The 26,963-nt window shown below is 31.6% G+C and overlaps 3 protein-coding genes across 11 annotated transcripts in view; all 3 read right to left on the bottom strand.

Annotated features, from left to right (window-relative positions):
- LOC145975136 (uncharacterized) overlaps positions 1-2,318 on the bottom strand; it is a 64,703-nt gene extending 62,385 nt beyond the window's left edge. For 2 of the 6 annotated variants that reach the window (XM_083105348.1, XM_083105356.1), the window contains exon 1: positions 1,901-2,318. In XM_083105348.1, the coding sequence (XP_082961474.1) occupies positions 1,901-2,058 (158 nt within the window). In that variant the 5' untranslated portion in view covers positions 2,059-2,318. Of the gene's footprint in view, positions 1-1,896 lie in introns of all 6 variants that reach the window. The other 4 variants (XM_083105347.1, XM_083105355.1, XM_083105349.1 and 1 more) reach the window with 4 other exon arrangements.
- Positions 2,319-4,644: 2,326 nt separating this feature from the next.
- LOC145974556 (uncharacterized) lies at positions 4,645-7,892 on the bottom strand. 4 transcript variants are annotated; one of them, XM_083104456.1, is made up of 3 exons: positions 7,376-7,892; positions 5,482-5,684; positions 4,645-5,285 (listed from the first exon to the last, which is right to left on the bottom strand). In XM_083104456.1, the coding sequence occupies exons 2-3, from the start codon at positions 5,650-5,652 to the stop codon at positions 4,938-4,940; spliced, it is 519 nt and encodes a 172-aa protein (XP_082960582.1). In that variant the 5' UTR covers positions 5,653-5,684; positions 7,376-7,892; the 3' UTR covers positions 4,645-4,937. The 4 variants fall into 4 exon arrangements, with proteins under 4 accessions (XP_082960582.1, XP_082960583.1, XP_082960579.1 ...); XM_083104457.1 differs by lacking the exon at positions 7,376-7,892 and adding an exon at positions 6,725-6,742; XM_083104453.1 differs by lacking the exon at positions 7,376-7,892 and adding an exon at positions 6,163-6,462.
- A 137-nt stretch (positions 7,893-8,029) lies between these two features.
- Usp1 (ubiquitin specific protease 1) lies at positions 8,030-11,908 on the bottom strand. The gene is made up of 6 exons (XM_083104452.1): positions 11,656-11,908; positions 11,243-11,428; positions 10,897-11,135; positions 9,685-10,429; positions 9,403-9,595; positions 8,030-9,067 (listed from the first exon to the last, which is right to left on the bottom strand). Exons 2-6 carry the CDS (start codon positions 11,415-11,417, stop codon positions 8,488-8,490), a joined length of 1,932 nt encoding a protein of 643 aa, XP_082960578.1. The 5' UTR covers positions 11,418-11,428; positions 11,656-11,908; the 3' UTR covers positions 8,030-8,487.
- Positions 11,909-26,963: the final 15,055 nt, after the last annotated feature.

Genomic DNA, 26,963 nt, shown 5'->3' with positions numbered 1-26,963 from the left:
TTACACTCGATAATTTACGCCTGTTTATCCTTTGTACGTGTATAGAATGCGTGAGATTGTATCATCATTTTTTTACTAGTAAACATCGTTTGAAAGATAAGCATATAATTATCATATTTCTTGTAAAAGAAAATTTAATAGGAATTTAACAATCATTTTACCAACAAAATAATTAAAATTAAAGATAAAAATTGTAGTAAATTATAATATTATTAAATTATAATATTATATGGTAAATTATAAATTATAATATTAACAGCTACTGTAAGATAAAGAAATAAAAAAGAATAAGGAAGTTGTGTAAGATTTATAAATTTTTATAAGTAAAAAAAATACTATAACATATTAAGTAATATTATCAAGATATTGTATATAATGTATATAACATAGTCAATGAATTTTATTGAATCTTTTTTTTAATTGCAATGTTGTCGATTCACGGCAATCAAAAATAGTAAAAATCAATTTTTATTAACATAAAAAGTATTTTTGGCTTCTGATTTTACATACAAATTTTAATTCTAGAATTCCGCGTCGTGAGGCAATCTTGACTTTCAATTAAAATATATTAAATAATCTCGGGGAGCTTAGCTTTTGCCGCATTTGAATAAATTCAAATCGCGCGGATCGCAAACACTGCGAAAGATAACACTGGTTTCGTTCTTTTCTGTTAAAGAAACATGATCACACAGAGATCCTTGACCTTCTTCCTGACATTTTGTTAACCGAGATTTTGCGTCGAGATCGTCAAAAGGCACGCAAACTGTATTGATCGTCCACGCTTTTCGTCTGCACGTGCAAAAGTGCCGCACAATTGTGTTCACGATGCATCGTGTTTCTTTAAGTACTATTCAATCTCTCGTTTTCTAATATCATCGAAATTTCGATTTTTGAAAAGTTATAAATTCCTCCAATTTTCCTCTATATTTTACATTTACTTTTTTTCCGTTTTCTAATATCATCGAAATTTCCATTCGTTTTTGAAAAATTATAAATTCTTTCAATTTTCCTCTATATTTTACATTTATTTTTTTCCCTCTGTATTATACATTTATTATTATATACATTTATTATTGAAATATACAATAAAGTCTATCATGTAGTGATATATATGAATTAAAATTATAAATTTTTACTTCACGTATTTTCAATACTATTTAATCTCTTGTTTTTTAAATTATCGAAATTCCTATTCGTTTTTGAAAAATTATAAATTCCTTTAATTTTCCTCTATATTCACGTATCAAAATAAATATAATGATACACATATATATATGAAGTAAAATTAAATTTATTACATATTTATATAACATGTGAAATTAAAAAAAAAGACCACGCGAGAAACATCTCTCGATTCTTTTGAATTTCTTCAGGATTTTTATATACATATTATGTATAATATATTTATTAATAATAAATCTCCGGAGAAAGTATTCAAGCAACATTTAAAGAAATATTGAAAAGCGAGAAGGGGAGGAAGATGAACGCGAAAGAGGTCACGACTGTATACGGACGAGTGACGTGCGCCGGCGCAGCTTTGGTCCCTCGCGTGCTGCTCTTATAAAAATACACGGAATGCAGACAAAAAATATAAACACGCGATGTATAGCTCGATGTAAACGACGCATTTGACCCGCTAGAAGCAAAACCCGAAACGTCGTCGAGACAAAATTAAAACGCGCATGTCAATTCGCGACACTTGTCACATATATCATGAAGTTGGTTATTATTAACAACGTACTAAAATTGAACAAAAATAGAATTGTACGAGACACTTCCGCGTCTCTAATTTAGCCCTGGTATCGAAAACATCGCGTGACGCGAAGAAAATTGACACGCTTGATAAATCTGAGCGGATAAACAAGGACAACAGATTGTTTTGAATTCGGCACTTACTTACTTGGCGGGAACGTGTCCTAGCTGGTTGGACGAGGTGGAGTCATCGCTGTCATCGCTGTCGACGTTGTCGACGTTCGTCTCTTCCACAGAGGGATGCGCCGCGGCATGGCTCCCCAGGTCGTCACCGGTCCTCTCCGGGTTCGCGACGAGGCTGTACATAGGACGAACGTATCACTCACAAGGACGCGACGCCCCGTTCATCGGTGGTCGACATCGTCGCTGACAGCGCGCGACAACGACACGCGATACGGTCGACACTCTCGCACGTTTACGCGATTCGCATCGTACGACGATGACACGAAAACGCTCGCTCTGTTACCCCACGTTCGCGTTCCGCTTCCGTTCACTCCGAATTCCGACGCAATCGCGCGCACACGCACACTCAGCGCCATCCGACCAGCGACTGATGCGCATTACGAGTTGTGCAAGATGGCGGGTCGCGACGCTGCCGCCATCTAGCGGTGGGCGCGGTACTACGCCGGTCTACGCCGCGGTCACAGATATAGTCGCCTGAAAAAATGAAAAGATAAACAAAACTGACAATATGAGGAGACAAAGATCATGACAAAAAGAAATCAAGCGTCAAAATTTATCTAAAGCGATCATATTTTAAGAAAAATACAAAATTGTGGCTTTTATTGAAAATTTATCAATTGAAAAAATTTGTAGATAGAATATAATAATTGTTAAAAACTGGAAAGACACTCAAATATTTTTTTAAGATCTTTTATTTATTATCTTTATTTATTATCTTTTATTTATTTATCTTTTATATTTTTTTAATATCGTCTAATGTAATGCGTGTCTACTATAAAGTTTTGAAAGATTGTTATTGTATATTATGTTGTTATGAAAAAAATTACTGACATAATATTTTATGGAATAATCAATATCTATCTACTGATGCTCGTTCATTCAAGTTGACATAATCTCGACGGAAAAAAATGATCTTACATGTAGTGAGATGCACTGTATATTCAATATGTATACAAAGTGACATAATAAATTTTTTATTTCAATTTCAAATAAAGATTCTCTCATTAATTGCAAATTGAATTAAAACAATATAAGATATCATTAATTTTCGGAACTATTTTTCACGTACATTTGCTTGCTTGAATTTAGATAAATATCATTTTTTAGATTTTAATTCAAAGTCTAATTATTTAATATTATATATCAATATATTACATCAAATAAAAAATTAGTCTTGTTTTAAAAAATGCTCTACAGAACTATTATATAAAAATGACGCTGCAAACCTTCTAAATCTTTCTTTCATCTGTAGAGAGAGAGTACTGTGTTGCTGAAGAAGATATTCGCCATTCTAGTTGGAGCTGCGCCAGTAAACTGCTTTTTAAATTAGTCTGCTGCTGACCTTGACTTTCATGCAATAGCACCGACAGGTGAAACGAAGAAAGCTGACGCATGCACCTGCCTCCGATAGCAGTATTCAAAGTCGAAGATAATAGTACAATCAACAAGATGCAGTTGTATTGATTAAATGAAACAAATAACTTTTAAAATAATTTTTAAAAATTAAAATATTACAGATTGTTCAAACGATGTTAATAAGCCAAGAATCGAATTTGACTATTTAAAAAAAATCATAATTACATGTAAAAGATAGTAAAAAAAATGTAAATCACATTATCAACTATCATATATCTTATTTCCTACTGATTAGTTATAATTTTTATTGATTTCACAATAAAGGTGATATAGTATATAATATATTACATAATTTATATTTTCAATTGTTGAAATTCAATTGTTTCAATTGCTTTTATAAAAGTACAGAATATCATCAACAATTGAAAATATAAATTATTCTATATAAATCACACACATTGTATATACATAGTCCACATAATACTTTTATATAATTATGGAATATATCTCTATATATTCTAATTATTATTCTTTTGTCACGCTATTTTTTATTTGAAATGTGTCTTCTATACATATATCTTCTATACATATATTTTAGAAAGCTTTGTAAAATATTCACACGCTTAAACGCAGAAATAAGTGCTTGTATATGTGTATATAATATTGCTAATACATATTTTCCTACTCTTTATTTGTCATTAAAATATATATAAATGAGTTGCATTATTTCTACGATTAAGCTTCGTTTTTGCAGATAATGCCGCCGCGCTTTATAACAATTAAATTAATTCATGATTATTATTGCGCACGCAGGATATCGACATACGTGACACGCTTAATAAACGCCGGCTACTATTAGAAACAGGCACAGGTTTATCGAGGTAGGCATTTACGTTACATTTGTTTTGTATATTGATTGCAGTAATGGCAACACAACCAAGTGAATTAGTGATATTGTTCGTCTATATATAAAAGCTTCACTTCCACTCTTAAATAATTTTTTTATTGAATGTGGAAAAGTGCCCACTTTTCTTCTTATTTATTAAAGTTCTCTTAACATAATAAAAGAATTCTTTTACACTATAAAAAAATTAATAAAAACATTTTATATACATATACGTAATACATATATGTAATTTTTGTTTCGAGAATATTTAAGTATGCACTTATTTAAAGCTGTTCGTCTTTCTTTAATTAAAATATTAATATAATGTAATAATAATTATTATTAGAGAGAGACATTTTCCTTACATTGATTGCATGTAATTTCCACACAATAGAAATATGTTTTATAAATATTGACTTATTTTGAAACTGTATTCTTTTTGTATGTTGATAAATTAAATCGGCGAATAAAATTAAACTTTTAATCTAATAATAACAATGTATATACTTAAAGAACTTCACTTGTTCTTTTAAGATCAACTCTGTGTATCAAGACATGTTTTAATTATTAGTAGAATAGAATATTTTAATATAGAATATATTATTTAATATTTAATATTAATATTTAATATATTATTGTTTAGTATATAGAATATTTTAAAAATTTGATTCAAGAGATTTATAAATAATATTCTGCTACGTACTGAGTTCTCATAAAACAATTCAACAGTCTTAATAAGGCACTTTTAAAGCACTCGATATTATTTTGCCTTCTTCGGCTCCATTTTTTTGCCCTCTTTTTCACTTTTCTCTTCGCTTTTCTCTTTAACATCCTTGTTAGAGTTTTCCTCTTCTTCCTCCTCCTCATCTAAAAACTTAGAATCTAGTTCATGCTTCTTCAATTCCTCGTCCAGTAAAGCGTCCCAATCGGACATATCTTTGCCTTCGCGAACTCTTTGCAGCTCTTTCTTGAGCATGTCCAGACATTCCCGTCGTTCTTTCCATTTCTCCGACATTTCGAGGCTTTTCTTCTCATCGTCAATTTGATCCAACATTTCCGCCTTTTCCTTCTCTTCGCATTCTAATACATACTTTTCATAGCTATCCACCTGAAAGAATGTGCCATTACTTTAAAATAATCAATATAAATTTTTGATGAAACCTTTTTTAAAGATTTTTTTTAATTAACTGGCTCTCTTTCAAACGCAAGACAGAAAATCAAATAAACTTTAAATAATTTGCGAGTATTCATTGATAAGAAAGATAAAAATAATTAAAATTAGATTAATAAATATTCAAGTTTACCTTATCTTGCAACATTCTTTGAACGTCATTTTGCCTTTTTAAATGTTTTGGCAGCCAAAAGCAGGCCTGAATAAGACGCAGGAATATCCAAACCGCTCCAGCAAGCGCCAAATAAGAGCAAGCGGTAAACACCATGTTCGTCATGTCCACAGTTACTTGTTGATGCTTCATAATGATAATTTCAAATATCGATTCAAATATGTCTGTAATAAACATAACAATGAGTAGAAATAATCAAAGAGGAAAATAGTTTCTAAATCGATATAAATTTACTTTTATTTAAAAAATGCTTTGAATAATATGTGAATAACAATCTGGATCATATATATAGAAAATAAGATAAGTGTGTGATTTTATGTACGAAAGTAAATCTTTCGAAGGTGCTGTACTATTATTTATCGAAGTAAAGATAGATCGTTTTTGTTTTCTCGATATAAATAAAAATAATGTATTATTTATTGGAAATTTGAAAAATATTTTTATTTTATTATATATATATTTTCATATTTAATTCATATTTTTTATTGAGAAAATTTGTTTGATTTTTATTCGTCTTTTTTATGCAACTCAATAATTCAAATTAACTTTCTTATAAATCGCATCATTGATTCACCGGTTAAATAACGCGTGTAATATTTTTTTCTTATACCTATCGTTCACTCTAGCATTGCATAAGTATACCATTCACGAGACAGTGCACTACGTTGCAGTTCGACTCGGAAACGATTACACGTGGTGATAGGTGACCTACTGCGAATCTTGTCGTGTGCTTTAAACACCAAGAAGGGTTGAAACGCGTATCCCTCGCAGTGAAATGTTCGACGTATCTGGGTTGATTCGCTTCGATAGCGTCGGGAAATAATTCCGCGACGGAAACGAAGTATTTTCGCGGTGAGGATAAATAAAATGTGACATTTCGTGAACAGTAAGCAGATATATCGCAACACGACATCCACTTATCGATGCCTTCGACGCGAACGACTGGTATATATCGATTATGTTCGTTCCGTGAAACAGAATATAATATGCATTGCGAAAAAACTTAAAATTTCTTTGATTCTTATTTCATATAATATTAAATATTGAAATAGAAGCATGAAGATAAATTTGCGTGTTCGAGTGTCTTTATTAAATTTCTAGTCGAAAAAATTATGTACTGTGATTTATGTGGTTTTGATTGCATTAAATTATGCGTGTATTCACGTCAATACATAATTATTTTATTTAATTTTACTTTACTCACCATAACGATAACAAATTCGATGTTTAATAATTACAGACGAATGTGTCTCGGAGACACGTTGTACTCAGAAATTATATGCACATAAAAAAGAAAACTTATTAAAAAATTCAAAACGAAGAATAATATGTGTGAGAAAATGCTTGGAAGTGTAACATTTTACTATTATTGAAATAATTAGAGATAAAATAAATTTTCTATGTGAAAGATTTGTTTAGTAATAGGATCGCTTTAAATAGCAATAGATAAAATAATATATAGGTCACACATTTATACAAAATTTCTCAAATTTGTGATATCATAAAATGTATGCAGAATATTAACGTACTAGATTAAGCAATCACTTTTTTCATTACAAAGTATGTATAATATAAACTAACTTTATTAATATAGATTTTAAAATAAAAAAATAAAAATATAAAAAAAGCAATTTATCGATAAAAGTTATTGGTACTATACAATTTTTCAGACTCAATAAACATATAATGTTATTATATAAAACACAATCTTTCATTCATTTTTAGTTTGTATTGTAAATGCTTAATTATAAATATAATGCTTAATTATAAATAAATGCTTAGTTATAAAATTAAATTTTCAAATACGAAAATATATTTTTTAATCAAACATTTCAATTATTTTATTCACACTTACCCTTTGCCTTATTCGAAGAGTGTCGACGAGAACATAGCCGTGTAAGAACGTGTTCTATCTAAGAGATACGAACTACTGAATGTATCACGTCCGGAAGTAGTAGCAACTACTATATGTCCGACTGACAGGTGGAACGCTACTCCACTACTGACCCCCTATAGAAATAATCGATATATGGATGTAGCCACGTATGATTGAGCTGACAATATACAAATATTTCAGTATATGTACACACGACATTCCGAACGTGTGTGCGCATATTCGGTGAAGACAAATCCCGCCTATTATTTGTCTAACGAACGAATTAATTTCTCCAAGAATTCATATATAGTTGTATATAATAATATTAAAATATATGTAAACTTAATTTTTTCCTATCGACAGCTTCTTCCTAGATTAATATCTAATATAATTTGTATTTGAAACGTTACGCGATTTTTTAAATTTAGGCTTAAAGTTAAAAATTGAATTGTACTGCTTTTTCCATCACGTATCGATTAATATCGGAAAGGACTCAAGGGGAATGACGGATGATCGCAATAAACGATGTTCTAAAATATTCAAGCTACGTTGTAATGACGTCTATCGTGCGCAGCGGGTCGGGTTAGGTATCTCCATCTTGCGATATGGCCCGAAGACAAGTATAAGTGTGTGTCAAGAATACATAATTTTTTATTATTTTACAATTAACTCAATAATAAAACGTTCCACGTCCCAACTAAGGCTAAAATAGTCTACACGCGGACACTCGCTTCGTGATTCGTTATGTTGACGATATTTCATTACATGTATACATATTGATTCTTTGTGTACCGTCCGATTGAAATCTAACGTAATATGTTTGGCGGACAATTTTATCCCCTACGAAATTATACACGTTCGCGCATCTAAAGCGCGTTGACGCGGCACGTACACAGGAAGAAGAATTCAGGTCTGGAATGTGCGATACATCACAGCACGGTCAGAGAAGGCAAGGGGAGGAAAAGGGTAACAACGTGGAAAGAACGAGGCCCAATTTGTCATCATATTACTCGCTGCTGCTTTGCTTGAAATTTGCTTGAAATGGAGACATTTTGATACACCCGATGCGGGGGAAGACAAAGTACGCCGGCTTATGTCGTCGACCTTACGTAAAACAGGAGATAGGGAGTGGCGGAATTTCGCGGATTGGGTGCTAGTTTATCCTCGAGCTCTCGCAGCGGTATCACGTGTACTGCCTCGTCATCACATTCCAGCCATGTAACGCCTTGCTTGTTGCGCTTGATACCGCAGCAGTCCATGCTGCGGCATCCGATTCTATTCATCAGTTGCTCCTTGTTCTCGTTCGCACTGGGTTTACTTCTGAAGTATTTAAGTATACCCGATGCCTTGTCAGAAGAAGAAGAGGAGGACGACGATGATGAATTTGCACTCGTAACGCTGCTCTGGCCCGAGTTCTGCCGCTTGTTATCACGATCGCAGTGAAAATACTCCGAGTGCGCGGACTCATCTGGCAGACGTGCGTAAGCAACGTAATGGCCGGCAGTCATCGTTGCACCCTGGTGCATTATGACAGAGTACAATTTGTACACGTGCCGCGTCTCTGTTCCACCACTAGTAGTTGTCCCGCGGGTTTGATCAGTGCTGCACTCCTCGCAAAAGCATTGCAAGGTAAGCGGCGTTGGCATGTGGTTATTGATCTTCTCCATTGAACTGCACACGTATATTTCATTATAATTGCAATGCGGGATATCGAAGAAAATTTTTCATCAACATAGTATAAATGTAAGGAGTCAAAAGTATAATTATATCTTTAAAAAATAAGTTAGCGCTTTTCTGGATTTTAAATTTTAAAAAATTGTAATTTTTGTAATTACATTCAAATAAATTTCAAGAATATACAACCAATTCCCATATTTTTAAATAAAGTTTTATAAATAAAGTGTTATAATTTCACGATATTAATTACATGTAACAGTTAATATATTTCTATGTAACCTTTTTCTTTTAAGTTTGACGATTCTAATCAAAAGATTAACAAAACTTACCCAGCAGCGGTAGAAAATCTCTTCAACTGCAAAATGAGAAGTCTCGGTAACGAGGGAAAACATACAGCTCTACGAGCCTCATTATATCGTAGGCAACGTGCACACCAATATTTCTCTGTACCCCAAAGCAATTCGCTAGTTACTACGGCGCGTTTGTACACTTCGCTGCTGTCTACCGATCGACCATCGTCATCTGCGAAGAAGAATATAAAAATATCTCTACATATATCGTGTTATTTTTATAAACAGATTTCAAATTCATTAAATCGATTAAATACGCACCTTTCTCATTTGAACGATCAATGTCGATGGGTACGCATATGTCACAGAACGTTTCCTTGCGTTCTGTCACATGTTCACATTCGAGACACGTTGTGCGCAATAGGCTGACTCCCTCAAAATCCTCTGAGATAAAGCACTTCTTGCTTTCTGGTTTGCGCATTCCTATCTCGCCGTTACTCTCGGCGAATTCAGCGTGACCGTTTTCATATGGTCTTGCGGATGTCGCGACACCGTTGGCGTTTGACTGCACGAGACATACCGAGCTTCCCCTACTTTGAAACTTCTTCTTTTTTCTTTTACGAATACTCCTCTTTCCGGAACCGCTACTCTCCGATTGCGCATCCGTTGTTGAGTGATCCGCGGTGAAATCGGGAAAGCCACCATTACTCTGACCAAATTGACTTTCTCTGTGTCTGACCAATAGTTGGAAAGTCTCTCTGATGTTATCAAGTAAGCAGACCAAAAGCTCGTGAGCATCCTGCTGTTGGTTTCCTTCGAATATCGGATTTACCTCTCTAAGAGCTTGTAAAAAGGCATCCGGTTGGTATGGTTCACTATTTTCTCTTGCTTCTGATGCTCGCAATGCCATGAAGAGTTCGTGCAACTTTTCGGTGGCTATTTGAATATGTGGTTTATTGACTTCTACTGTTGGCCCAGCCAATGCCAATAAATCCTTACTACTCCAACTACGACTACTGCTCGATGTTAATGACACACCAGTTCTACCTAATGAGGAGGATTTGGCCTGAAAAAAACATTAAAGCTTGAAATTTTAGTACATATTGTTTCATTTTAATATCCAGCAATTTAAAAATACAACAAAAAAATTACAAAAATCTCATAGATATTATCTAATAAAAAATCCCCAAGACAAGGCAACAAAAAAAAATTTTTTACAATTTACAACGCTGAACAAATGTTTTATATTATATGTTCAAGTGATATTTTCTTCATAAAAATTATAATTATCATACTAGAATTATCATATTAGAATTTATGTGATTTATTAGTATTATATAAAAAATATTTCTAAAAAATATTGCAAATGTGCTGTGAATAATCATATATAAGCATCCATGTAAGCAACAATATAAGATATACATATATTAACTGAAACATAGACTTTTATGCAACAAAAACCTTAGTCCATGTTTCAGTTCATATTTAACAATAATTCTTTCTTTATATGCAATCTATTTGTCTAGTACTTACTTTTGTTTGAAGTTGTTTATCATTTAGATTAGACAAATCAGTAGCTAAATGATGTAAATTATGCAGGAAGGAAGGTGCAAATCGCAAAGTATATAATACACTATTAAGGAAACAAGTATTTCCTAGATTACACAAGGTGGCTATCCTAAATCCCTCTGTACTACCACTGGACATATCGTAACTTCCATCCTGGTGATTGCTCAGCTGGTTTCGGTAGCCATTCAACATTTTGCTTGTACCTTTGCGGACAGAATCATTGCGAATTAAAATAAATCAGTTTCATTGAAATTATATATCTAGTCAATGCAATATGTAATAAAGCGTTATTTAAAAAAAATATGCATACTGAGTGAATAGTTTGATGTATCCAGAAGGCCCCCTCTTGTTGTAGATGTATGAGGGGGCTGCGAGATAATGATGGTCGCACGTCCAACAGGACGTCTTGACAGGGAGAGGCAGAACTTCTTTCTGGGAGGAACCGAACGTTTATCTGCGTCTTCCTCCGTTTCTAATACTGTCATCTTCTATCAACCTAAAATATCGAGATTATCAACTGTGTGATACAACAATGACAGATTGATAGACGGGCGGGAGACGTGCGCCAGATTTCCCTACGTCCAACTCATCCATTTGCGTACGTTGGGAATCCTTGTTAATATAAATTTTTTTCACGCGTCTCTCCAAAACTCGTTTACGTTTCACACAACTGTGTCAAACTGTGTCGCGGAATAAAATGCTGAATATTATACATTTACTCACGTATGATTGAGTAGGGAAGTCATGGAACGAATGCGAGCTCCTTTGATATGACGTTATCAAATCAAACTAGTTTCTACGTTAAAAAGCCACGAGAGAGCTTGCTCAACTCGTTGCAAGCTACATTTCTAACAGCTTTCCATTTGACAGATCACTCTTGGTTGACTTATGCCGCTAGCTCCGCTTGACTCGCTCACTTACTCCGAACTCCGATTTACGCGACACAACCCAGAATCGAGGAGCTCTCAAGGAAACACACATATCGCGATCGAGGTTGCAACTTGCAACGTATGTCTATCAGCGCTTCTAGTAGACACAGACACAACCATTTAAAACCCCTTTAAAACCCTAGAAATTCCATATCCATAGCCAATCAGCGTATCTGATAAATTCGTACAGACGCGTCAGATTCGTTTCGTTTTCCTAGCGAGTTTTACCAACTAGACATCATGTGGTTGATGGTTACGCGCATATGTATGTACCATGGACTAAGGATATATAGATTAGAGTCCCTATTCTAGGGATTCTAATATAGATGTGGCGTGAGTTGCCGACAGCAGAGAGAAGACCGAGAGATGTCATGGCCTGCTTTTAGGTGATCTCTGAAAGCGATACTCCCTCTATGGACATTGAAAACGTGGACATGAACTACAAAGCCAAAGTCCATGAATGTTCTCAGAGGGTAATATATAATGTGCACAATTTCTGGTTTTGTTCCGTGCTATGTGCACGAAATGCCGGTAGCACCAGTGCTGTATAACAAGATACTTATGTATGTAAATTGATAGTAAATAAATTATTCAATCGCGAAAGATACTGTAATATTCAAAGATGAAATAAATATTTTTCTACATTCATTGTCATATTTATATCTTTTTATTAACAAAACACAAAATGCCTGCTGTGGGATAAAAACATTTTTAACCGTATTTATATAAATCTTCTTAATTAGCAGTAAACTGATCTTTGATATTTATCAATCATTTTTTTAATTATTTAAAAATTTAATTATTAATACATGTATAGAATTTGTCAAATTAATCACTGATTCTTCTGAAGTTTTTATAATTAAGACTTGAAAAATATAGATGTTGCAAAATATTTTAAGTCTCTTCCTTTATATAAAATATAAAGAATTCATATGTTCCATTTTAATATAGCTAACATTATTTTTATATATTTTTATTATAATTTTCATACCCACATAACATTTTTATGCTTAATATAATATTTTTATGCATAATATTTTTATGCTAAATACATATTACAAAATATATGACAAAATATAATACAAATTTAATATAAAATATAATTCGAAATTTAATACAAAATAATTTTTTACATGGAATAATTTATTACACGAAAATGTCCAAAATATACGTATAATATAAAATTTACTAAAAATTTTTACATAGTCCAGACGAGACTGATTAGCGAAGATTAATTACGCGATGGTTATTATTAATAATAGATATGCAATAATAGAATTTAATAAGTTTTATATAACGTAAATAATCATGATCAAAAGAGTCATTAATAAAATTATTGATCGTTTCTTCGATTGTAAAAGAAAGTATTTGCATTACTGGCGCATTTTGTATAGATTATCAAAGGAAATATTAAAATGAAAAGATAGAATAAACTTCGAAATCAACAATTAAATTACTAAATAAATCGCGATTTAAAATTCGCGAAAAAACGCGACGAATAAATAAATCGACAATAATCGGAATATTCGATTGCGAGATACGCATAATTTTTATAATATGATAATCGAAAGACACGCGTGCGATATAATTATTATCACACAAATGATGACAGACGAAGATATTTTGGCAAACATTTGTGATCCGTATTATTTATGAACATAAAATTCACTGTCCGATTTATTTGCGCTTAATACGCGACTTTATACGAATTTCACGATTGAGAATAAAATACATCCTATTTCGCGCATGATTATACTGAATAAGATAAAATGAGCTCTATAAGCTTTAAAATATAATTAAAAATCGCGTTGTGACCACGTTTAATAGAAAATAACGGAACGAATGATTTTCAAAATCCCTCTAATAATCGATGTAACAGTAGAGTTTAATAAGATTTAAATAATGTAAAGAATCACGATTAAAACAATCATTAATAAAGTAATCGATCGTCTTCTAAATTATAAAAGAAAATATTTGCACTACCAGCATTTTGCACGAACTATTAAAAACAATATTCAAAGACGTGTAAAGATAAACAAAGCTTCAATGTATAAGTCAACGATTAAATTATAAGATAAATCGCGATTTAAAATTCCCGAGAAAACGCGACGAATAAATAAATCGATAATATTCGGAATATCCGATTGTGATATGCAAGGGCGTCCGCAGGATTTTTTCCAGGAGGGGGCATGAAGCATCATTTATTGTTATCTGGCGACTCGTTGCTAATATGCAAGCAATGAGTTGGGGGCAATAAGCGTGAATCGGATCGAAATGTGATCGAGATGTAAATCCCAGCACGTTTATTCAAAGAAAGAGTATGTAAATGCCAAATTTTTTGCTGATTCCAAATTCCAGGGGAGGAAGCGAATGCCCCATCTTGCCCTCCTCTCCGGACGCCCATGGTGATATGTATACCTCTTATAATATAATAATAAAAGCGCCTCAATAGACATTATAATCGCGCGCGATATAATTATCACATAAATGCGAAGATATTTTGACAGACAATTTGACGACTGTAATATTTACGAATACAGTACTCACTGTCAATTCAGTACTCCGAGTCAATTGCGAATCTCTTTAAGATAAATCGCGACTCGAATTCACAAGAAAACGCGACGAATAAATTAGTCGATAATATGCCGAATATTTGATCGCAATACGTATAATTTTTATAATATAATAATCTAAGCTCTCAATAGAAACGTGCGGGATATAATTATCACGTGCGAGATATATTATCACGAAAATATAGAAAAACGAAAATATTTCGACAAACATTTAAGGTCTGTCATGCTTGTGAATATATAATTCACGGACCGATTTATTTGCGAATTTTTATAAGATAAATCGCGATTTAAAATTCGCGATAAAACGCGACGAATAAATAAATCGATAATATTCAGAATATTTAATTGCAAATATGCGAGTGACATACCGGTAAAAAGAGGAGCGATCTTAAAAATGGAGAACGATTAACGTCTTGTTTCTACATCAGATTTCGCAAGATCAATCTGCGAAGAAAAGTTAAGTGATCCATTGAACGTCGGGAACTTTACTATAGGAGGGAACGAATCCTGGATCTTTCGGACTATTCCTGATAGCAATGATTTCAGTAATAAATCAACGACAATTACTCCTCGTCATTATCTTTAATTCACGAAATTGATATGCACATCAGAAAGCATGTTCTTCCATAATTAAGAAATATATTTCTTTATTGAAAATTAAATGGACATAACGACCATTTTTATTGAAATGTGATTACGAACGATTATATTTATAAATAATAAAATACATGCATTATTGGAGTTTGTGTTAAATGTGCGAACACATATAATTTGGGGTACCGTTCGCGCGCGCGAGACGAATCGAACCCAATATCAGCAAGATTTAAAAAATTTCAATTCGTACAATGTGCAAAATAAAATAAATCAAATAATTTTAAACAATTAATTCTGGATTAATTCTCTAGATTCTTATTCTTATAACGTTTAAATTAATAATTTCTTTTCTGTTAATCACTATCTTACTGATATAGGGGTACCCATTCGATTTGTCTCGAAATTTTTAAGTATTCGAACATTTTATGTAACATTCATGTATAATTTCGCTTATATATAATATATAACATTATTAAAGATTATAAAAATATTTTGGATATGTGAATTTGTGCATGTATTTTATTATACATATATATAAAATGGTATGTACCTAAAAACTAATATTTCAAAATGGCGATGGATGTCCAATACCTGCAAATAGTTTCTTAAAAGAAACTAAAAATTAATGTTAATATCCCCAGCACCTAGAAATAATTTTTCAAAAGAGACAAATTATATTAATTAAAAATATATTCGTTCGTAATCATCTTTATGAAAAAATTTATACAAATTAGTTACAATATGAAATTACTTGAAAAATTAAAATTTATACACAACGCTATATCCATATTTAATCTACTATTAAATCTTTCTGGCATTATATATATAGACAATAATAATATCAATCCTAATAATGATAGAACATTTTTAACGAAGAAAAGAAAAGATACATTTTTCTCATCTAGATATGTATTATTTAAATTAATTCGACGTTAAAGAAGCGTATCGTCGTTGAATTACTACCGAAATCATTGCTTTCGGAAATTGCCAGGAAAACCTGGGATTAGTTTCTTCAATCTTACAATAAAAATTCCCAATTTTCAACAGAGTGCCCAACTAGACGACGCGAATGGATCTTACAAGAACCGGTGAGAAATAATTCTCCATGGTAAAAATCGTTTCGACTTCTCGGCGGTACGAGCCACGCAACTTTCATTAATGTTCATTTAACGGCAGGAACAATGATAACTCTTTTATTAAAATCGACAATCTCGTCTAAGAACGCGAAAAAGAACGCGAGAAAAACACGGTGTTTTCGCAATGGTAATTTATTAATTCATTTATGAATATTTTCCGATACGAACAAAAAAATTCGTAAATACAAATATAACTGAAAAAACAAATTATTAAATTCATAATAATTAACTCGCGATTCTATGATATAATATCGAAGGTGATCGTTAAATTTTGTGAAGATAATATTTAACCGTTGACTTATCACATCGAATCTCCACTCTCTTATTCGATATTTCTTTATATTTAATTAGCAATATTTCGGAATATTATCTGACGAGAGGGACAGCGATAAAATTCTTCTGTTAAAATGATAATCTTGTATAAGGACGCGAAGAGAACGCGGAAAAAACACGGTATTTCCGCAATCATAATTTAATAATTTATTTTAAGAATATTCAGTTCCGCGCGATATGGAATTCATAAATAAATAAAGCTAACGGAAAGCATATCATAAAATTTATAATAATTGACTCGCGATTCTGCAACGAAGGCGTCCGTCAAATTTTATAATGCTTATATTTAATCATTAATTTAGCATCGAATTTTTATGTATTATATAAAAATTTTCCGAATTTATTAATGACTCTTTGACATGAAAATACAAACAGTTACTCTTTTATGATTATTCCAAAAATATATACTACAGAAATAAATACTTTAATTTAATGAATTACTATTATGTTAATTACTATTATGTAATCATTATACGTATACTTTCGATAATTTTTCGTGTAATTTACATAAGAATTTACAATCGTAAATACAATTTCATATAATATAATTATAGTCATAATTGTATTGTATTTTACAATTAAAATATTAATGTTAGATTATAATTAAAACACAATTATAACTATTTATAATTTACAATTTACAATTTATAAATTTATGATGCTATCAATATCAAATAATAATATTCCATTTATTCAAATATTTAATAACATCGATATAATAATTTGATATTGATAGCATTAACATTTGGATTTAATATTATATTTGATTTAATACACATATATTTTTAAGTTTTAAAATAAAATATAACGTGTTAAGATTTCTTAAACGTTAATAATTATGCAATTTCTTTAATATTTCTGAAGATAATTTTGATAATTTACATTTCACTTTTAAAACATTTTTATTTTTAAAACATGTTATATTTATTTTTACAACGTTTTTAAAAATAAATTCAACTTAATGAAAATAATTTTAATTTACCCCTAGGATTATTGGAATATTAAAAGAAAGAATGAATCTTACTTAATAGCCCTAACAACCCTACTATTAAAGGATTCTAATAATTTTAATAGCTCTAACAATCCTACTATTACAGAATTCTAATGATCTTAAGAGCCCTAACAACCCTAATATTAATAGAAAAATTCTAATGATTTTACTTAATAGCCTTAACAACCCTACTTCCTGATTAACTAAAATTATTCGAGATTTGAGGAACCTATCTCTAATCATCACCTCACCTAATCATGTATATATTTTAGTCACGTGCTCTAACGGCGTGCCCTAACCGCATACCCTAACCGTACTCTTCAGGCCAGTTGAACCTACCTTTCGTTGATCCTGGCCACTTTCTTTCTCGATCTCTAATCAGAGATCGAAGAAGGAGATAATTACTCCTTCTTTTGCCGGATAATTACCGGTAAAAGAGCGTAAAATATTTACGCTCATTTAGTAACGATCGTTCGATTTCACGATCGTTCGTTAAATATTGAATATAACTTTATTTTAACTGAAATAAAGCCAAATTACTACAAATTTCTATAAATTATATTTTATAATAAAATATAAAATTAATGTGTGTATTTATCATATTACAAATTATTTAATTAATTAATTATTTGGCTTTATATTAAGTTAAAGTAAAGTTTAAAAACAATATCTACAAACAAATTCTACGATGGATGAGCTATGAGCAATTAGAAGCTAAGTGCGTATTATAAGAGTAAATTAGCATAAAAAATTGATAAAATTGATAATTGTTAATGCGTGTCCTTTATTTAATAAATTAGACAAAATCTTTACAAAAAAATCTTTTATTGATCTCTTTTTTTTAAATTAATATTTCAATATATTTTCGCAATAGATGTAAAGCATAAGTTCGAAAGAAATTATTAAAATTATTTAATTTAATTTATTTAATTTAATCCATCCTGGCTCATCCATTTTAAGGCAACGGATTTATCTACAATATACTATCTACATCTATATCTACATCTGCAATCTCTACGAATCCGTTACCTTAAAGTTAAATAAAAGTTTTTTTCACTCACCGGCACTGATGCGCAACAGCGGAGTTGTTGTTATCGAAGCTAGTTGTCTGTAACATACAAATATAAAATTCATTTATAATAATGCTCACAAAATGCAATTAATATTTAAAAAAATTTTTATCGCGCGGAATTTTATATCCGATGTGTAAAATAATAAGCAGATAAAACACGTATGGAAAAGTTTTATAAATTGTTGAAACTGTTTTTTAAATAGAAAATTTTATATGACTTTTATAAAAATCTTTCTCTTTAATTCATTTAAATAATAAGATCGAATTGTTGTTCGTTTATAACAAGTTAACGATTTATAACAATTAAAATATAAATAATAGATATTCACCATCAGGTTGCTCCGCCGATGTAAGATGCCTCTCCCAGGCCTCCTCCACCTCTCATGTAGTTGGCGCGCGATAACGACACTCCCGCACTCGCGAGCGATATTTTTATATCGCTATTTCCGCTATTTTACGCGCGGTACTGAACGGCACTCCCGCACTATTTCGGTACGATAAAAAATTTTCTATTTGATCGCGCGATGTATATACTTAATATGTATATACTTTCAACGACACTCCCGGTTTCGGTACGAGCGAAAATCCCATTTCACTTATGAGAATCAGCTTCGAGTCAATAGGTCGGGAATGCAACGATACAACGAGCAAGGACTAAGCCCAAATCGGAAAGAAGACAAAACGATTGACGGAAATAGAGGAAAATGAAGTTCACCGACTCTTTTTCGCGCATAATTATCCTATCTCGTATCGAACCTGGACCCGCTAAGCACGATTTCAGGTGCTCCGCCCGGACAAATTATGCCTCCCGCGGTTGCTATATGCTACACCAGGCTAGTAGACGGCAAAAGAAGAGGATACCCACATTTTTTAAACGCTTACATTCAGCAATTTAGAAAATGGGGAGGCAACCCCTTTTACCGAGCGAAAATCGTGCCTAGGGGAATCCACTCGACTCCTCGACAGAGTTAACACACGCAGTGCGTGTGGCTGTAGACGAGCAAAGAGAAGGGACCCATTGACGACCATTCCGAGCAATCGATCGAGTTCTAACTAATTCGGGCCGAATCACTTGACGAAGCACGAAGCAAGAGTGTACGTTGCATAGCAATGTGTGCAAACTCGAAACATCCCAGTTAGTTGGCATCGGAAGTAGAGACTCGTGACAATAAATGAAATTGGGATTTTATATGAAAAAGTCCAAAAGTTTCGCGAAAACGCGACGACGCGAGAATACTACAACGCGAAAACACGGTAACGAAGCGCTTGCCGTCCGCGGCACGTTGACGGCACCGACGACGCGAAAGGGTACTTAGCTTCCCATTCAGGCATCTTAAGATTTATCATAAAAAAATTTAAGATAAACCTCAAGGCACCATCCAAGTACTAAGCCCTCCCACCGCGACAAGGTGTACCCCATGGGAGGGTTATATTATATATAATACATAATTTGAAATTTATTTTGTAATACAGTACATAAATTTAAATTCGCAAATATAAACGATAAATAAAAATATAAAAAAGATAAAAAAAAAATCTATTATATAAAGCAATGTTTAAAATAATTGATTTTAAAACTAATTATTGCGCGCAATTAATTTTTACTTTTAAATAGATATATTTTAATGTTATAAATCGCGTAATTACAAAATAATTTATATTTCTTATAGATATAAACTTTTAAAAATATGATAAATAAAAAAATTTCTACATTTTTATATATAAAATAATTAAATAAATATATTAATATGAAATGTTTTATAAAATATAAGAAGTATCTGAAAATATTAATTAATAAAAAATTTTTTAAATGTTTTAATTATTTTAAAATAAAATGGAATATTTTTTATAAGTACATGTATTATATATGTTAAAATTTAAAATCACTATTAAATCACTATCAAAGAAATAAAACGAAACGAGAAATACGTATATTTTGAATATATATATTATTGATAAATAATTTATATATTATTGCGTCCGCGGAACGCGGTATATATCGAACGCGATATATATCGAACGCGCGCGACACTATCGGCATACGCTGACGCTCGTGCACTCGTAAATAATAACGCGATTTGAGGTGCACAAGAATTTTAATAAATCGCGAGTAACATACAAGAATTCAGAATAATCGTAAAACGGATCACAAATAGACGCGCGTCCGCACAACTTGACAGCTGGGCTTAGACTCTCTGACAGTCGTTGTTTATAACAATATCTTGACAACGCGCGCGAAAACGATCTTCTTCGAAAGAATTCAACGGGTGACGAATACATTCAGCGGGACGGGACGCGGGGACGCAACAATATAATAAATAATGAATGTGATAAATAATTTATATTAATGACTTACATCATATCTTATTGATCCATCCACTTCCAAAACCTCCTTTTTTCTTTTGCATCCTTCGCTCTTTTCTCGTGGCACTTTAATCCTCGTTGCACTTACACTTATTCACGAAAAGTTCCTCGTTGCACTTGCAATTGTGTTTAGAGAAAAAATTTGATAATATATGAAACGTCTCACATCACTACTTCACTGCTCAAGAGCCACTGAGCGAATGATCGTAAGTCAAGAACATTACCGCGGTACTGTTTATATCGCCAGGGTCGACTATGTAAGGAAAGAATTTGATAGTATATGAAACGTCACTACTTTATTGCTCAAGGTTTCTGTGCGAATGATAATAAAGCCGTGTAACGTATTAACAATAGCGCGATACTGTTTATCAAGGTCGAACACGGTGTTATTGATAATTCTCTCGTTGTCGAAATATTTTCTGTAATATAAAATATTTGCGCGAGGAATATTAACTTATAGAAGTATTTTAATTTATTGATTAAGATTAATTAATTATTTATTAAATCATTCATCACTCTTGAAGTATTTCGTTATGCTAATTATTTGCATCTATTCGATTGTTTTACTTCGTGTTCTCTCACAATCCAAATTATATTGAGATTGTCAAGTAGAATGATAAAGTAACACGGATGGAATATATTTGTGACTCTAAGTATTAAAATAATAATTATTGTCCGTAAAGATTGCAAACATCGATTATTTAATATGTTGGATTCCTGTCACATTAAATCGATTCTCGATTAAATTGTATATTGTTTAATTAACCAGGATTGAGAAAATTTAAAGCATTGGTAGAAATATATTTAATTCTAATATTGTTAAAGGAATATTATAAGCATATAATAAGCATCGATGATCAAAAGATCATAATATATTTAATTCTCTTGTCCCCTTTCATGTATCCCCTGTTTCAATTTTTATTCGCAGTAATGAATGATTACGATTCGATAAATATTTATCGTTGCGATACAGTCATCAGTCACGTTTCATGTCGTTCATCAAAAGTTAATTAATTTTTAATTATTAATATTTATAGCAAATTGTTTCGATACTAATCGTAATCGTGTTTAGTACAAAAATTACAATATACGAAATGTTTCTCATCACTACTTTATTACTCGAGAGTCACCGTGCGAATGATGACAAGCCCGTAATGTAGCGCGCTACTGTTTATATTTTATATTGCCAAAGTCGAACGCCGTGTTATCGATAATTCGTTGCCGAAATATTTTATACATTATAAAATATACATTAACGCAAATATACATTAAATATTAAATAATGGAAGTATTTTAATTTATAGATTAATTAATCGATTATTTATTAAACAATTAATTAACATACGAAGCATTTTGCATCACTACTTTACTGCTCGAGTGTCACCGAATAAATGATAAACAAAACCATAACATACAAACAATAGCATCCTATTGTTTACGTCGTCAAAATCGTATATAATGTTATTGATAAGTCGTTGCCAAAATATTTTATATATTATAAAATACGCACTAACGCGGAATATTAAATTATATAAGTGTTTTAATTTATTGATTAAATTGATTATTTATTAAGTATTCATCATGGAGCCTTTATGCTAATTATTTATGTATATAATTCAATTGTTTTATTGTGTGTTCTTTCATAATCCAAATATATTTTGATTATCAAAGAAACACGCGTGAAATACGTTTTATTTAAGTATCATTGAAAAAATAATTATTGTCCTTAAAGCTCGCAACGAAATGATTATTTATTATCTTAGATTTCTATCACTTATAAAATATTTCGGCAACGAATTATCGATAACACGGCGTTCGACTTTGGCAATATAAAATATAAACAGTAGCGCGCTACATTACGGGTTTGTCATCATTCGCACGGTGACTCTCGAGTAATAAAGTAGTGATGAGAAACATTTCGTATATTGTAATTTTTGTACTAAACACGATTACGATTAGTATCGAAACATAATTTGCTATAAATATTAATAATTAAAAATTAATTAACTTTTGATGAACGACATGAAACGTGACTGATGACTGTATCGCAACGATAAATATTTATCGAATCGTAATCATTCATTACTGCGAATAAAAATTGAAACAGGGGATACATGAAAGGGGACAAGAGAATTAAATATATTATGATCTTTTGATCATCGATGCTTATTATATGCTTATAATATTCCTTTAAAAATATTAGAATTAAATATATTTCTACCAATGCTTTAAATTTTCTAAATCCTGGTTAATTAAACAATATACAATTTAATCGAGAATCGATTTAATGTGACAGGAATCCAACATATTAAATAATCGATGTTTGCAATATTTACGGACAATAATTATTATTTTAATACTTAGAGTCACAAATATATTCCATCCGTGTTACTTTATCATTCTACTTGACAATCTCAATATAATTTGGATTGTGAGAGAACACGAAGTAAAACAATCGAGTAGATGCAAATAATTAGCATAACGAAATACTTCAAGAGTGATGAATGATTTAATAAATAATTAATTAATCTTAATCAATAAATTAAAATACTTCTATAAGTTAATATTCCTCGCGCAAATATTTTATATTACAGAAAATATTTCGACAACGAGAGAATTATCAATAACACCGTGTTCGACCTTGATAAACAGTATCGCGCTATTGTTAATACGTTACACGGCTTTATTATCATTCGCACAGAAACCTTGAGCAATAAAGTAGTGACGTTTCATATACTATCAAATTCTTTCCTTACATAGTCGACCCTGGCGATATAAACAGTACCGCGGTAATGTTCTTGACTTACGATCATTCGCTCAGTGGCTCTTGAGCAGTGAAGTAGTGATGTGAGACGTTTCATATATTATCAAATTTTTTCTCTAAACACAATTGCAAGTGCAACGAGGAACTTTTCGTGAATAAGTGTAAGTGCAACGAGGATTAAAGTGCCACGAGAAAAGAGCGAAGGATGCAAAAGAAAAAAGGAGGTTTTGGAAGTGGATGGATCAATAAGATATGATGTAAGTCATTAATATAAATTATTTATCACATTCATTTTTTATTATATTGTTGCGTCCCCGCGTCTCGTCCCGCTGAATGTATTCGTCACCCGTTGAATTCTTTCGAAGAAGATCGTTTCGCGCGCGTTGTAAAGATATTGTTATAAACAACGACTGTCAGAGAGTCTAAGCCCAGCTGTCAAGTTGTGCGGACGCGCGTCTATTTGTGATCCGTTTTACGATTATTCTGAATTCTTGTATGTTACTCGCGATTTATTAAAATTCTTGTGCACCTTAAATCGCGTTATTATTTACGAGTGCACGAGCGTCAGCGTATGCCGATTGTGTCGCGCGCGTTCGATATATATCGCGTTCGACATATACCGCGTTCCGCGGACGCAATTATATATAAATAATTTATCAATAATATATATATTCAAAATATACATATTTCTCGTTTCGTTTTATTTCTTTGATAGTGATTTAATAGTGATTTTGAATTGTAACATATATAATACATGTACTTATAAAAAATATTCCATTTTATTTTAAAATAATTAAAACATTTATAAAATTTTTTATTAATTAATATTTTCAGATACTTCTTATATTTTATAAAACATTTCATATTAATATATTTATTTAAATATTTTATATATAAAAATGTAGAAATTTTTTTATTTATCATATTTTTAAAAGTTTATATCTATAAGAAATATAAATTATTTTAATAATTATGCGATTTATAACATTAAAATATATCTCTTTAAAGGTAAAAATTAATTGCTCGCAATAATTAGTTTTAAAATCAATTATTTTAAACATTGCTTTATATAATAGATTTTTTCTTTTATCATTTATATATTTATTTATCGTTTATATTTGCGAATTTAAATTTATGTACTGTATTACAAAATAAATTTCAAATTATGTATTATATATAATATAACCCTCCCATGGGGTACACCTTGTCGCGGTGGGAGGGCTTAGTACTTGGATGGTGCCTTGAGGTTTATTTTAAATTTTTCTATTTATGATAAATCTTAAGGTGCCTGAATGGGAAGCTAAGTACCCTTTCGCGTCGTCGGTGCCGTCAACGTGCCGCGGACGGCAAGCGCTTCGTTACCGCGTTTTTGCGTTGTAGTATTCTCGCGTCGTCGCGTTTTCGCGAAACTTTTGGACTTTTTCATATAAAATCCCAATTTCATTTATTGTCACGAGTCTCTACTTCCGATGCCAACTAACTGGGATGTTTCGAGTTTGCATACATTGCTATGCAACGTACACTCTTGCTTCGTGCTTCGTCAAGTGATTCGGCCCGAATTAGTTAGAACTCGATCGATTGCTCGGAATGGTCGTCAATGGGTTCCTTCTCTTTGCTCGTCTACAGCCACACGCACTGCGTGTGTTAACTCTGTCGAGGAGTCGAGTGGATTCCCCTAGGCACGATTTTCGCTCGGTAAAAGGGGTTGCCTCCCCATTTTCTAAATTGCTGAATGTAAGCGTTTAAAAAATGTGGGTATCCTCTTCTTTTGCCGTCTACTAGCCTGGTGTAGCATATAGCAACCGCGGGAGGCATAATTTGTCCGGGCGGAGCACCTGAAATCGTGCTTAGCGGGTCCAGGTTCGATACGAGATACGATAATTATGCGCGAAAAAGAGTCGGTGAACTTCATTTTCCTCTATTTCCGTCAATCGTTTTGTCTTCTTTCCGATTTGGGCTTAGTCCTTGCTCGTTGTATCGTTGCATTCCCGACCTATTGACTCGAAGCTGATTCTCGTAAGTGAAATGGGATTTTCGCTCGTACCGAAACCGGGAGTGTCGTTGAAAGTATATACATATTAAGTATATACATCGCGCGATCAAATAGAAAATTTTTTATCGTACCGAAATAGTGCGGGAGTGCCGTTCAGTATCGCGCGTAAAATAGCGGAAATAGCGATATAAAAATATCGCTCGCGAGTGCGGGAGTGTCGTTATCGCGCGCCAACAACATGAGAGGTGGAGGAGGCCTGGGAGAGGCATCTTACATCGGCGGAGCAACCTGATGGTGAATATCTATTATTTATATTTTAATTGTTATAAATCGTTAACTTGTTATAAACGAACAACAATTCGATCTTATTATTTAAATGAATTAAAGAGAAAGATTTTTATAAAAGTCATATAAAATTTTCTATTTAAAAAACAGTTTCAACAATTTATAAAACTTTTCCATACGTGTTTTATCTGCTTATTATTTTACACATCGGATATAAAATTCCGCGCGATAAAAATTTTTTTAAATATTAATTGCATTTTGTGAGCATTATTATAAATGAGTTTTATATTTGTATGTTACAGACAATTAGCTTCGATAACAACTCCGCTGTTGCGCATCAGTGCCGGTGAGTGAAAAAAACTTTTATTTAACTTTAAGGTAACGGATTCGTAGAGATTGCAGAAGTAGATATAGATGTAGATTGTAGATTGTAGATAAATCCGTTGCCTTAAAATGGATGTGCCAGGATGGATTAAATTAAATAAATTAAATTAAATAATTTTAATAATTTCTTTCGAACTTATGCTTTACATCTATTGCGAAAATATATTGAAATATTAATTTAAAAAAAAAGAGATCAAGAAAGATCAAGAAAAGATTTTTTTGTAAAGATTTTGTCTAATTTATTAAATAAAGGACACGCATTAACAATTATCAATTTTATCAATTTTTTATGCTAATTTACTCTTATAATACTCACTTAGCTTCTAATTGCTCATAGCTTATCCATCGTAGAATTTGTTTGTAGATATTGTTTTTAAACTTTACTTTAACTTAATATAAAGCCAAATAATTAATTAATTAAATAATTTGTAATATGATAAATACACACATTAATTTTATATTTTATTATAAAATATAATTTATAGAAATTTGTAGTAATTTGGCTTTATTTCAGTTAAAATAAAGTTATATTCAATATTTAACGAACGATCGTGAAATCGAACGATCGTTACTAAATGAGCGGAAATATTTCACGCTCTTTTGCCGGTAATTA

Source organism: Camponotus vicinus, unplaced genomic scaffold (assembly GCF_025532165.1).
Source record: "Camponotus vicinus isolate PSW18456_S1 unplaced genomic scaffold, iyCamVici1.0 SCAF_7, whole genome shotgun sequence".
Lineage (NCBI taxonomy): Eukaryota > Metazoa > Arthropoda > Insecta > Hymenoptera > Formicidae > Camponotus > Camponotus vicinus.
Note: the sequence above shows the minus strand (reverse complement) of the source record. Positions and strands in the feature narration are given on the sequence as shown.